The sequence below is a fragment of the Natator depressus genome, chromosome 16 (assembly GCF_965152275.1).
Source record: "Natator depressus isolate rNatDep1 chromosome 16, rNatDep2.hap1, whole genome shotgun sequence".
NCBI classification, from domain to species: Eukaryota; Metazoa; Chordata; order Testudines; family Cheloniidae; genus Natator; species Natator depressus.
This window is the reverse complement of record NC_134249.1, coordinates 21,369,963-21,384,248: the sequence shown is the minus strand read 5'-3', so window position 1 is coordinate 21,384,248 and position 14,286 is coordinate 21,369,963. Positions and strand designations below refer to the sequence as shown.

Below are 14,286 nucleotides of genomic sequence, written 5' to 3'. Positions count from 1 at the left end.
AGGTTGGGTTTCCTGTGTAAAATCTGCTTATCAAGCTGTTCCCCTGGTAATTTCAACGGGATGCTGTATTCTTCATTCCTGTCCTACACTGTTTAAGTGGATGCAGAGGTAGCTACATTTCACTGGAGAGTGATACGATTGCCATATTTTTGCAAAGTAGTTTGGGATTGAATGATGCATCACTCAGTCAAATTGGATCAAAACTACAAAAGTAGTTGCATAGGGGGCAAACAACTAGACAACATGAAAAAACAGCCAATTCTTTAAAACAGCTTTTACTTAGAGAATAAGAATTGCATGCAGTTCTACATCCTTTATGTGAAAAAGCACATCCAGTGCACTCATTATCATAAATCACTGAATTCAAACACAGATCCTTGTTTAGCATCAGGAATAATTCACTGTCAGAACAGGGTGGGGTGGGGGGAGCTTTCACATTTAAAAACTAACTTTGAGAGGAAATGTTCAAAGCAAAAGGCGAAAGATCAGATGAACTTTCTAACAGGGAAGATGACAGGTAAAGGTGTAAGTACAGTTTCTTCACATAGAGAAGTTAAAATCTTAATTGGTAAAATGCAAAGCCTCCTTTTTTATTGTTTCTATGTTAAAATGTTTAAACTTGTCAAAGTAGGTCAGGACTCTGCAGGACACAAGCCCATAATAAGTTTCCAGTAAAGTGCAGTCTTTCCCATCGCTTATCTCCCTCCATTCTTTAAATAGCTCATCATCTTTCATTTCGGAAGAGGTGAAAATGAATTTGTAGCAACATCGATTGTATCTAGTGTGCTTTTTCCCAGAAAATCTAGAACTTTGAATGGGTATGATGCCAGCGTTCTTAGCACAGATTCCAACAAAGACGTCAGGAGGAACAAAAACTGGTGTTTCCCTGGCAACAACGTATATCTTCCGAGCAACATCCTGGGAAATGACAAAAGCCGTTCCACTACAGTAATCTGGGTAATACTCTTCTTGATATTGACTGAGAGAAACGAAGCTCTGGCTTTGAGGGTCTCTGTCAGGCATATCTTGATGAATAACCCTTCCAATGTAAATATCCTCAAGATGTGTTCTTAAGCTAAGCAAATATTCAGCCAAACTTGGAATGTTGACAAACATTTCTTCTTCGGTCTTGAGAACAAACCTTGCGGTGGAACAGAATGTTACAGTCCACTCCATGCTCATCACAATCTTCAGTGTCTGATTCTCAAAAGAATCAAGGAAGTTTCCTTCAATGATATCTCCATGCTTTTGAGACTCTTCACTGATGTCTAACTGGATGGTTTCTGAAGCTGGCTTTCCTAAAGCAAACAAAATAAGCACAGCATACCCCCTGATGCCTGTCACGTTACCCCATGTTCGTCTGATCAGGTTACGCCTTGTCCTGTTTTCTGGGCTGCTGCACACAATAACAAGCAGAAATACCTCTTGATCTGAGCACACCTCTGAACTGCTGATGATGTAAGACTTGGACATATTGGTCTTTAGGGGATCCATGTCTAATTTCCTGGCCTTCTCCCTGATTTTGAGAATTTTCATGTCAGTGTAGGTGACAGGCAGCGAATGTAGAAAGTATTCCTCCAGTAAATCTCCTCCAAACAGCAAAGCATGGAAGAGCATGATGTTGAATATAATAAAACACCACTGGTGTGTCCGAAGTCTGCAGAACATCACCTGGAGAAGAGATGGACATTCACTACTACCTCTAACTGATTATAAAGGTAGTTATTTCAGAAGATACTGGCTAGTGTGGAGCCAGGACAGCCTGGTTCTGTTTCTCTGCTATGCTATTTTGGGCAAATTACTTTTTCCTCTCTGGTCCTTACTTTCCTCATTTGTGAAATAGAGAATGATGCCCACATTTTGTGAAGGGCTAAAAGATCCATGGATGAAAAGTGTGATAATAAGCCTATTAGTCTGTCAGGCCTACTTTGTTCAGCATATGGAAATGGTAGCAACATACAATAACATGCTAATATTTTTCTGAATTTGGTCTAACTTATTGGTGTCAGTGTTCCTAATGACCCAAGAGATTTCACAGCATGCTCCAGCATGAGTTGGATAATTTTTAAAAGCTTTATGCAGCAGAGTCTTTGACATTTAAATGCCCATAACTTGAATTATTGTGAACTAAAGAGGAAAGTCTGTGTGACTTGTTAATTATAGAGACTCGTTCTCATTCAGGATGCCAGAAATTAGAGTTGGAAGAAATTGATCATTTCATCTAGATGATCTCCATACTATGTAGGACTGTGTCCTGTTATATGTCTGTTAATGTTTTGCCTGGTCTCATTTTAAATATCCTAAGGGATGGGGCTTCTGCTATTTACCTGGGGAACGCCATTTATCATTTTAGACTTCCACCTCTTAGTTTAACACAATTGTACAAGCCATATTTAGTAGATATGGACTTGCTTTTTCATGCTTTTTTGTAGTCATGATTTCTAGCATAAATAACTAAAATTAACCGACTTTCCAGTTACTTTACTATTGGCATGTTCATTAGTAAGTGGGATGGAGTCAGCGCAGTCCTATTGTAGCTGATGACCCACGGTAACATTTTCAATTCTAAATGGTCTCCTCCCGCACCATGTACTGTAGCTAAATGATAGAAAGCACTTACCTGCATGGTACCAGTAAATTCTATGTGCTGTCAGGATCGCTGGAGCCTTTTTAGGTGAATTTTTTTTTTTTTTTACATTTATAAGCAATATTGCCACGTCTGAAACTGAAGAGGCAGAGTTGTATGTAGGTCTGTCAGGCTAAGGTTACCTGCTAGTAATCAGATCCACTGCACCTTTTATTTCCCCTGACTGTGAAAGGAAATACAATCCAGGACAATCTGCATGTTGCAGCTGCATAAAACCCAAAGTAATTAGAATTCTAGCCATTCCCTTTATTAATTTCTGATACACAGAGGGAGCGGGGACCTGAATAGAAATATATTTGCCCTCTAAAAGGCACACCCTTTCTAAAGGAATAAAGTAACACTGATATTAACACTGTAAAGCAGATCAGGCTACACTAGTACTAATACAATAAAGTTGTGTTATGTATGCCCAACTTGTGTGGGTTTTGTGTTTAGAGGAAGTCATTTGTACGTGATTATTCTGCTGCAATTTCTGTGATCAATACTGGGTCTGTGGAGGATGAGTTCATGAAAGGCCCATGCCTCTGTTCACACAGAGCTGTGGATCTGCATTATGAAAATCCTTTTATGTTGGTGCTAGATTCTGTAAAAAAATAAAAAGCTGATGTGGTCAATAAGATTTGCCCACCTGCTTTCTAAGCTTTATTCTGTGCAGTTGTTCCTGCAGAGCAAAACCTATGAAAGAAAGGGACCAACTTCCTAGTTTAAGACAATGCAAGCACAGCTTAATGTTGTAGTTATCTTTTCTTACTTGGTGAAGGAGTTCTCAATTCCTGTCATTCCTGGGCTCTGGAGCCTTTGACATTAATGTCCACGTGTAGCTGTAGCTTCTGTTCTTGTCCTACCACCTGGTGGTGCGATCCTGTCTTACTTCACAGGCTGGGCTGGGCCGGTGCTTGGATGACACCTCTAACGCACAGTGCAGCTGGTGACTGAGAAGATGGTGAATAATACTGAGCCTTTGTCCAGAGTGGTGTTCAGGGGGCTCTGCTGCAGGTGCTGTTTGATAAGACCGAGAAATGAAACTTTGGCTGTTCGTGCTCATTGTATGATGCTTTTCACAAGGGTAACAATATTCAACCTTGTATCCTGGTCATAGTCCAACTTAGGGTGCCATAATTTCCTCTGCAACATCTCTCTTTTTCTCAGCCCTACATCTTGGGGATGTTTAGCATGGATATGAGCTTTACGTAGCTTGCACTGGCTAGTGCAGGATTTGTACAGCCTATAAAGGCCAGCAGGTACTGTTTCTAACTATAAGCCAAATTCTACACCCACATGCATGGATGCAGTTCCTAATGAAGACAATGGGAGCTGCATCAGTAGACGGAATTTGACTTTAAATAATTAACTCCCCAACGATACTCAACGGTACCCTTTCTCGGTAATGCCATGTGAACAAAATGAAATGGAATTTTCCAGCTCAAGCTGCTCCTGAGAGAGGAGAAACCCAAACAGAGAAGTGAACCACCCTATTTTTCTTTTCTTGGCTGCTCTTAACTCTCTAACCGTCTAGTTTGCTTCAAACCTTCCAGAAACTTGAGTCCTTCCCATGGCATTAGATGTTGCTTAAAGCATGAACTAGGCACCAGCACCCTTGTCTATGCTGGTCCACTCTTGGCATGTCCTCGATACTAATTTTTACCTTTGCTTTGAGTACTGTTTGGTGGAGGGATTCTTTTGATCAGTCTCTTCTGTGTGTTCCTCCAGCTGCCCAAGGGCACACCTACACATGCGGAAAATAATGTCTGAAATTTGGGGTGGATTTTGATTTGATAGAATGGAAAACTTCCTGTAACAATTAACTGCGCAGAAACTAGCATCTCTTCCCTCATCTCCGCCAGTTTCTGGAATCTAAGATAATTGCCTTCGTGAGCACCGCAGACGTACATTACTTACTGCTCTCCTTGCAATTCAGGTGCCAATGCATTGGTATCTCAGAATACGCTCCTGCCATGGCTATGAAAGTGCAGAAAAAGAACAGTGATGTGATTTGAGACATGACCAGCAGAGGGCAGTGTTTCATAATGCAGAGCAGAAAGGCTGTCTCAATGGAAAGCAAAGGTAAGTCCGCAGCCATACCTGAGGCTGGACTAACACCCAAGGCTGGAGATAAGGGAAAGTGAAGTGGAGCTGTACTACCTGGGTCAGAGAACATGGGAGTGCGTCAGGCTGTGAAACCCAGGGTTTGGCTCATGGGAAGATGGGAATATAAGGGCCCTAGTCAAGTCAGCATGGCTGGGATTGCTGCAGAGGGAATGGTAAAGGACCCTGAGGATGTCTGCAACTGCAATTAAAAGCATTCAGCTGGCCCGTGTTGGCTGACTCCAGCTTGCAGGGCGTGGGCTAAGGGGCTGTTTAATTGCAGTGTAGATGTTTGGGCTCGGACTGGAGCCTGGACTCTAGGACCCTGTGAGAAAGGACCATGAGATCACCCAGTCTAGCCTCCCTGTAGAGCACAGGCCATGAAATTTCATCCACTTACCCTTGTATTGAGCCCAATAACTTGTGTCTGGCCCAAGTATAACATGTATGCTCTCTAAGTGAATGTATGCATGCTGACCCATCAGCCTATGGACAAAGGATCTTTTAAGATGCAAAATCAAAGTTCTTGTAACTTGTAGCCCTTAAAGGTCCAGTGGTCTTTTTGTAAGAGCAGGGATGTTAATGTAGTGTACCGCCTAAATGCCAGAGCAGTTGTTATATTCTGCCAAACTAAAATTCATTCTGGAGTTCCAATTCGATAGGACTCTCTTTGCTTTTTGTCCTAAACAGTCATGTAATGTTGCTGTGTCCCACCCCAGAAGAGGCTGCATTTCATTGATGGCTTCAGTGATTCCTGAGTATATAGTGTCTGAAGAATGAGTGTAACAGAGCCTTTGCTTTATTAATCTCAGCATGGCATACAGGCACTGCTGAAGTTTACTGAGATGCACAACAATCAGGAATTAGAAGAGTCCATGTGGCAAGCTGTCAGGTTTCCTTCCTCACTCTGAACTCTGGGGTACAAATGTGGGGACCTGCATGAAAGACCCCCTAAGCTTATTCTTACCAGCTTAGGTTAAAACTTCTCCAAGGCACAGATTCCTTTCTTGCCTTGGGATTGCTGCCACCAGCAAGTGATTTAGCAAACTATCAGGAAAAGGACCACTTGGAGTCCTATTCCCCCAAGCCCTTACACCCCTTTTCCTGGGAAGGCTTGAGCATATATCCTCACCAATTGGTTACAAAAGGACTACAGACCCAAATGCCTGGGTCTTAGAACAATGGAAAAATCAGGTTCTTAAAAAAAAAAAAATTTATTTAAAGAGAGAAAGGTAAAAGAATCACCTCTGTAAACTTAGGCTGGTAGTTAACCTTACAGAGTAGCAGAAAATTCAAAGAGCTCAGAGGAACCCCCTCTAGCCTTAGTTTCAAAGTTACAACAAAACAGGGATAAACCTCCCTCTAGCAAAGGGAAAATTCACAAGTTGAGAAAACAAAGATAAACTAATACGCCTTGCCTGGCTGTTACTTACAAGTTTGAAATATGAGAGACTTGTTCAGAAAGATTTGGAGAACACTGATTGATGTCTGGTCCCTCTTAGTCCCAAGAGCGAACAGCCACAGAAACAAAGAACCCAAAAACAAAACCTCTCCACCCCCCTCCCCCCGCCCCCGATTTGAAAGTATCTTTTGTCTCCATTGGTTCCTTTGGTCAGGTGCCAACCACATCACCTGAGCTTCTTAACCCCTCACAGGTAAGGAGGAATTTAGGCTACCCCTATGGTTATGACACAAGCACTGAAGGCATCTGCAGGGGTGACAGCTGAGTCTGGCAACGCTCCTGAAGTGGTGAAAGGAAGCCATCACCACCACTCGATCCACAAGGGACTTGCCGGGCAATTTAAAAGTGGAAAAGGACTTCCAGGTTCCCAGCAGCCAGGCTCCTGAAAGGTACTAGGGAAGTGGAGCAGAGGGCAGCCAAAGATCTGGGCAAAGAGGAACCTGAATAGTTGCGTGTAGGAGGCACAAGTTGGGAGTTTTGGATTAATTAAATGAAACTAAAATCCTTCCAAACTGACATGTCGACTTTTAAAAATATAGCTTCTCCTAGCCAGTGTACGTACTGCTTTGCTGTTGGGTTGCTTATGAGCTCTGGACTGTGTGCACTGCTTTGTTGTTGTTGGGTTGTTTGTGAGCATTCAGCTCCACAAATTGGTCAAAAAACAAACCTGAAGACACCGTACAGCCTTTTCTCGGGGGCAGGAAGCACGTTGTTACCCTAGTTCATGAAGGGTCATCATCCATCTAGGAATCTGGTGCCAATCAGAAGGCCGCTAGACTTAGAACAAAAGTGGCTTCTACTCCCACCTCCCTAGGGTTTGGTGTCTTGTATTAGATGGGGGTTTCTTTAAATATATAATCATCACAAGTCCAGTTACTGTGGAGAGCCTCTTGCCCTGGGCTTGGAAGAGGGTCAGCTGGGGTACGCGCTGTCGTCAGGGGGTACGTGAGAAAAATCCTGTAATGGCGGACAACGCATCGTCTTCTCCTTTACAGACTTTTTTTTTCTTTTCTGTTTTTCATAGGTATATTATGACCCTATCTTAGATGGGGGTACACGGTAGACTACATGTTTTGGAAGAGGTATGCAGCCTAAGAAGTTTGAAAACCACTGTCCTAGGAACTACATTGTGGAGGACATTCCAGTGCAGATCAGATATTTCTGCCTATGCTGATGTGGCTTTTGGTGCTGTATTTGGGGCATCTCCCTGGCTTCTACGGTTCATAGCGCTTTGCAAATATTTACCCTCACCAAGTCCCCTGGGAGGTAGGTCAACAGTATCCCTTGTTATATAGACGGGGAAACTCTGACTGAGGGTGACTTGCCTAAGTCTGCCTGGTAAGTCGGTGTCAGAGCCAGGATTAGCAGTTAGTAATTCCTGGAGTCTAGTCCTGTGCTCAGTCCTACTAGAGCATGTCTCTAGATAAATCTTTAGTGACAAACAGAAGTGCAGCTGTAGCAGGCTGCCTCTCTGCTGTCCCCTCTACTCACAGACATCCCTGTGTTACATCTCCCCAGGTTAAGCACCACTGGGATTGTATCCAAAGCCTTTCGCAAAGGTAAGGTTTCCCTCCCCCCCCCCCCCCCCCCCCCGCCGCCACCCTTTTGGGGGTATTTTTTAAATGGTCTGTCTCTTTTGCAACCATCTCTAAGACCGGGAGGGGAAAACTGACGATGGAAAAAGCTGAGACAGGCTCCAGCCTACAGTACTTCTCTTCTCGCTGGTGCCCTGTTTACGATGGCCTGGATGGGCCATCAGGCGTAAGAGAGAATTGATACAGAGATGGGTTTTCCCTGCCCTCCCTTGTTGGCTTTGATTTGACTTGACTGTAGTTCACTGGTGCCCAGTGACTGGCACTCTGATCACTTCAATGCGTCCGTGCATAGGCTTCAAGTTTGGCCTATTAGCCAAATCCAACAGTAAGGAAGGATGGGCAAAGACCTTTGCTTCCTTCATGCTAATGGTGGGGGAATATCCAGTTGGGCAGGGCAACGAATGCTTACTGTGTCCTTGATTCCCACTGTTGCAAGCTGAGCCACTCAGATGGCTCAGCACCATCCCTCCTGATTTGGTCCCACGAATGGAATGGCTCGGAGAGAATGCCTGGGCCTCTTGGAATGTGGAAGAGATCTTTTCCCACAGGTGCTCTGTTTTTTTTGGGTGTGCTCAGAAGCCTTGATGATTTGTACTTTCCAACAGCTGCACGGGGTCCTGTAGTGTTGACAGCAGTGCCCTCGTCATTTAAGGTTATGACGAGCACAGGCAAATGGAGGTGGGGCTGTAATGACATGCCCAGTGTTAACAGTCTTAAAAAAAAAAAAAATACCTACAGCTTGTGAAATGTGTTTTTATGTTGTAACAAGCTGTGCTGATTGCTTGCTTGATCTCCCCAAAAGGGAATGATTCCTTCATGGTTCCCCCGTTGTTAATTGCTATTTAATTAGGCCTAGTATGTATTTAGTCTAGGAGTGGGGTGAGGCAAGGTTTGCAGGGGAGAAGAAGAGTGAAAAAAGGAAAGCGTTTTAAATTAGGGGATGTCTTTCTAGTGCTTGTAAATGCAAGAAACTGAACAGGGGAGGAAGGAGTCTTCAAAGCACTGTCCAAATATTAACTAGTTAATCCCCAGAAAATCTCAGTCAGGTGAATGCGTCTGTATTGCTGTCCCCGTTTATAGATTGGGAAACCAAGGCACAGAGGTCCAGTTATACTCAGTAAAGTGAGTGTAACCACGCCCCAACTCTTACTCCTCTGATCTGTTTCCTGGGAACATTCGGTCAGACCTGCTGACTTCAGCAATTAAAAAGAAATAAGGTGAGGAGGGAGTTATGCCTGTTGTCCCTACAGAGATACAAAGCTTCAGGTGAGGGAGCAGGGGATTCTGTTCTGGCTCATGCATCCTCAAGGGACTGGTCTGAGTCTGCAGCAGTCAGTGTCACAAGTAGGCTAAGAACTCTAGAGTTGCTGGCTCCTAGCCCGAAACTCATCATACTCCTGTCTCTGTTTCTCAAGATCTATGGATGCAACATGCAAAGCACAACCTAAGGGCTTAGTAGCCTTATTTAATATTAATAAGGATTCTGTATCTTGCCCAATTCTGGGTAGAGCATTCAGGCAGCGAGTAGGGTACCATGGTGCAGAGGAAAAATAGTAATTGTCTTCCCACCTTCAGCTGCATAGAGCAGGCTCCTGACTTGCCCTCTTTGCAGATTATATGGGTGGATACTGCCATGCCCAGACTCTGGGGGAGTCTCTTACCGTGCTGCATGAATATGGACTGAAATTGTCCAAGAGACGTCAGTGGAGCTGCGATGGACTTGCACAAGCTAATGGAAGGGTTTCTTGAGGATCTGGGTAAGCTTAGGATCACCTGCCCCTCCACATGGTTCTCTATTCCTGTCAAGGTTCCTTCCCCACTCTGAACTCTAGGGTACAGATGTTTTCATGCAGGTCCCCACCTCCTAAGCTTACTTTTACCAGCTTAGGTTAAAACCTCCCCAAGGTACAAAGTAATTTTATCCTTTGTCCTTGGAATATCCACTGCCACCACCAAACTCTAACTGGGTTTACTGGGAAACATAGTTTGGACACGTCTTTCCCCCCAAAATCCTCCCAACCCTTGCACCCCACTTCCTGGGAAAGGTTTGGTAAAAATCCTCACCAATTTGCATAGGTGACCACAGACCCAAACCCTTGGATCTTAGAACAATGAAAAAGCATTCAGTTTTCTTACAAGAAGACTTTTTTAATAGAAGTAAAGGAATCACCTCTGTAAAATCAGGATGGTAAATATCTTACAGGGTAATTAAATTCAAAACATAGAGAATCCCTCTAGGCAAAACCTTAAGTTACAAAAAAGACACACAGACAGGAATAGTCATTCTATTCAGCACAGCTCTTCTCTCAGCCATTTAAAGAAATCATAATCTAACACATAGCTAGCTAGATTACTTACTAAATTCTAAGACTCCATTCCTGTTCTGTCCCTGGCAAAAGCATCATACAGACAGATACAGACCCTTTGTTTTTCTCCCTCCTCCCAGCTTTTGAAAGTATCTTGTCTCCTCATTGGTCATTTTGGTCAGGTGCCAGTGAGGTTACATTTAGCTTCTTAACCCTTTACAGGTAAGAGGATTTTTCCTCTGGCCAGGAGGGATTTTAAAGGGGTTTACCCTTCCCTTTATATTTATGACAATTCCCTGCTACAATGTTTTTCCCCTTCAAACTAGTGATGCTTTCTGGCATTCGGTCTCTGATCCTTTCAACATGTTTTGACTGTCGCTGGTGGTGAGCTCAGGAACAGCAATAATACTCCCAGACCATCAGTTCTTGCAAATGGGCTGTGAGAACATATCAGACAACCCCAGATTTAGTAATGCCAATCGCTAAATACACACTTGGCAAGGTCTTTAATGTATGTTTAACAGACGCCTTTATATCTGAGCAGAAGCACTTCACGAGATAGGTTTCCCTCATTAGATTTGAATACAGGCCATTAAGGATTATGGCCCATTCAGGTCACCTTCTGGCACTGAGAGTTACTGCATATTTGATTATGATTCCTATTGCTGGTCCTTTGGTCTTGGATAACCCTGTGTAAACGTTAGGACAGCTCACTTTCTGGTTCATGAGCTGGTTCTATGCCAGGGAGGGCGCAAGTGCAGTAAATGGATGATTAAACAATCTGACCCCTTTAATGGGGAAAGGGACGAATCTCCCCTTACTGCTTTATGCAAGTGAGCTGCATGAGTTCTGAGTTGGCCAAACATGAATCTCTGTTGGCCTGATTATAGGGGTAACACCTAGGGCTCAGGTGGCTTGGTGGTTTGCCATATTCACAGTTGGTCTCTGCAGAGCTGCCTTTGGATCTGCTTAGGCTTACAAGCTCTAATGAATTTTGTGGCTTGCTGTCAGTTGAGTGTATGAACCCCTTACTAGGCAGGAGCCCCCTGCAACATCCTCCGATCACAGAGTTAAGTAACAATTATGGGCTAAAGGGGCCCTTGCTGAGCATGCTCAGACTGGAGGAGAGATTTAAAAGCCAGCCAAGCAGCTCAGTCTGGAGCTGGCAAGCCAGGGAGCAGGATGTGCCCTGGGAGCTCTCATGGAAGACTGGAGCGGAGCCAGTATCGAGCCGGTGAGTGAAGGGAGCCACAGCACCTAAGGGACGAGACACGGCCCAGAAGTCCAAAGGCAATGTTCCCCAGGGTCGGGCGGTGGTCAGATGGGAGGCGGACTGGAGTAGGAAGTGACCCAGGGAAGCTGAACACCACATGAAGATAGGAGAGCAGCCGAGTCAGCTTCACAGGGCCCTGGGTTGGAACCCAGTGGAGTAGGGAGGGCCCACTTTCACCTGGTTCCCCTGTTCCTTGGACTGCTGCTGCCCTGGACTACTGCCACTAGGTGGAACAGTCGCTATGGTGAACCATGACCACTAGGCGAGAGCCCCTTGCAACCCCTCGGTCACAAGTGCCTAGTGGATCTGGGTCCACAGCACCAAATTGCCACAGCATTTGATAAGAGAGACTACTGTGACCCTACCAGTCCTACCTGTGCGTCACTGATATCCCTGCAAGCAGCATTTCCTATTGCCAGTCCCTCACTTCAGTGCAGCCAGCCAGCCAGCCCACGTTGTTTTCCTCTTGACTCTTAGTGGTTTAATTGAATTAATTACAATTTAAAACTACTTTAGAGCAGACGATTTCTTACAGCGAGAGGGCACTGGCTCCCAAACATGGCTCTGATCGGGGTAAATTTCCTTAAACTCTACTAGCAGAGTTCTCTCTCAGGGATAGCAGAGGCAGTGGGGAGGGAGGCTAGATGCAATTAACACACAGTACAGAGGAGGTGGGGGGGAAGATCCTAAAGTACCTGAGCCAAACCAGGTAGGCAGTGCTCCCCACTGAGGAGCTGCTGGCGACAAGAACTGCATGGGAATGTCCCTAACACAAGGAGTGGAGGTGGAGCCTGGATGAAATGAATGTCTGCTTTAAGCCATGTCTGAAAGATGGCACCCCCAGTAACTCAGCGCCCCTTCATGTGCAGGCCCACTGGGGTCAGCACGGGCTCAGAGCAGAGCGACCAACACAATTTCCTGCCCATAAAATGTAAAACTCGTAAAGTAAATGGCTCCTTCCCTGCTGCTTGGACCCAAGCAGTGATCAGGGCTTCAGAAATCCATGAGTGTAGCTCAGCTGAATCAGAATGTGATGTTCCTGTCCCGTTTAGGAGGCAATGGGAAGCCCACAAGCTGAGTGTTTCCTTATTGGAATGCACTGGTGACCTCAAACCTCCTACTAACCGTTTAACTACTCTCTCCATTTCGCAATATATCATGTTCTCTAAAGCTTTGGCTGATCTGTTCTGATGCCAATCATACAGTCCAGTGATAACTTGCTTTGCACGTGTCTGCTTCTAAACAGCCTGATGTAGCTCGTCTGGAAATTCCCCTAGATTTTTAGGGCTTTTAGCTTCTGGAATCCATTTGCTGGAATTCAAATCGATGACCCCCATAAACAGAAGGTTGAAGCACCAAGTATGGTGTTCTGTAGTAGCTGAGTAGAGATAATTCCATGCCCTTTAATTTTATCTTCATTTTTGTCCTTTAAGAGGTTTTGGATATATTCATTGCGGTTTTACGCTTCTTGGGATAAAAAGCTAGAGTGACCAGATGTCCCGTTTTTAAAGGGACAGTCCTGTTTTGTGGGACTTTTTCTTATATAGGCACCTATTACCTCCCACCCCCTGTGCCAGTTTTTCACAGTTGCTATCCGGTCACCCTAAAAAGCCCGTCATCTGTACTGACGTATCTTAGCTCTTAGGGCAATGAGTCAAACTGATGGTATCTAATAACTTGTCACCATTGGGTATTGAACCCCACCATGACTTTCCTCTAGAATTAGGGTTACCAAATAGCAACCGTCAAAAAACAGGACAGGGATGAGGGGTAATAGGTGCCTATATAAGAAAAAGTCCCCAAAACTGGACTGTCCCTTTAAAAACAGGACATCTGGTCACCCTATCTAGAATCTTATCTCAGCTCTACTTAGGGCAGCAGGAATGTTCTTTCTCTGTCTTTGAAGTGGAGATAATATTCTGCAGTTGCACAATGCATATCATCAGAGGGCTTCAAAGCATACTACAAACTTTACTTAAGCCTTCCAGATATGTTGTGCACCCCATTTTACAGGTGGTAGGAAACTGAGGCTCGGAGAGGATAAATGGCTTCTCCAAATCCATAAAAGGAGGCAGTGGTAGTGCTGGGATTAGAACCCAGGAGTCTCCATTCCTAGCCCTGTGACCTAACCACACTCACTCAATTTCCATAGCAGCCATCAGAAAATTTTTTCTTTGGTACTAATTGCAGCCAAAGGGCAAAATACAACCCCCCAGCAGGGTGAAAGTCCATCACAAGTGAGTTTAATAGGAAACTTACTCTGAACAACGCATCACAGTGGGTAGAGCAAATGTCGCATCTCATTTGCTGCATTGGTAAAGTCTTCATCCTGCTTCTGAGAGTTTTTCCATTGATGGGAAGAGGGTCAGACTCTGTTGTGACATCTTGTGGAGATTCTGCTCAGTAATTCATAAGCTACATGCCACCTACAGTAGCTACTGGGGGGAGGGGTTGGGGAAGAGAAGAACATGAGTGTCCCAATATAGTGTCCTGTCTATAAAGATACTAACAGCGCGTGAAGAAGTGGGTTCACGCTAGGCTTGGTCAGGAATTTTTTAATGCAACTTTTTAAATCAAAAATACCAATTTGTTGAAACTCAAATTTTTCACAGGAAATAGTCAGATTTGATTAATTTCTCAACTTGGAAATTTTTACATTTTTTTCTCTTTAAATTGTCAAATCGTCGTTTCAATATTTTCAAAATGAAAAATTCCAGTTTTCTGGTTCAAAATGAGGTTTTTTTAATTTTGAAATGTAACCTAGTTACAGTAAAACAAAATATAAAAATTGGTCAAAATCCAAACAAAACTTTTTGATTATTTTGAACCAAATTGTATTTTTTTTTTTAATTTTTGATTTGTGAAAAATTTTGAGATTGACTTCTTGACCCAATTTGGGATCAGAATTTTTTTTGAAA

General features: G+C 44.0%; 1 protein-coding gene and 1 long non-coding RNA gene across 2 annotated transcripts; both read right to left on the bottom strand.

Annotated features, from left to right (window-relative positions):
• Positions 1-561: 561 nt before the first annotated feature.
• B3GALT9 (beta-1,3-galactosyltransferase 9) lies at positions 562-1,671 on the bottom strand. Its single transcript, XM_074973810.1, has one exon. It carries the CDS (start codon positions 1,666-1,668, stop codon positions 562-564), a length of 1,107 nt encoding a protein of 368 aa, XP_074829911.1. The 5' UTR covers positions 1,669-1,671.
• Positions 1,672-3,612: 1,941 nt separating this feature from the next.
• LOC141999974 (uncharacterized) lies at positions 3,613-13,663 on the bottom strand. The gene is made up of 3 exons (XR_012642127.1): positions 13,628-13,663; positions 4,293-4,373; positions 3,613-3,646 (listed from the first exon to the last, which is right to left on the bottom strand). It is a non-coding gene; the product is annotated as an uncharacterized LOC141999974 (long non-coding RNA).
• Between the last annotated feature and the right edge of the window lie 623 nt (positions 13,664-14,286).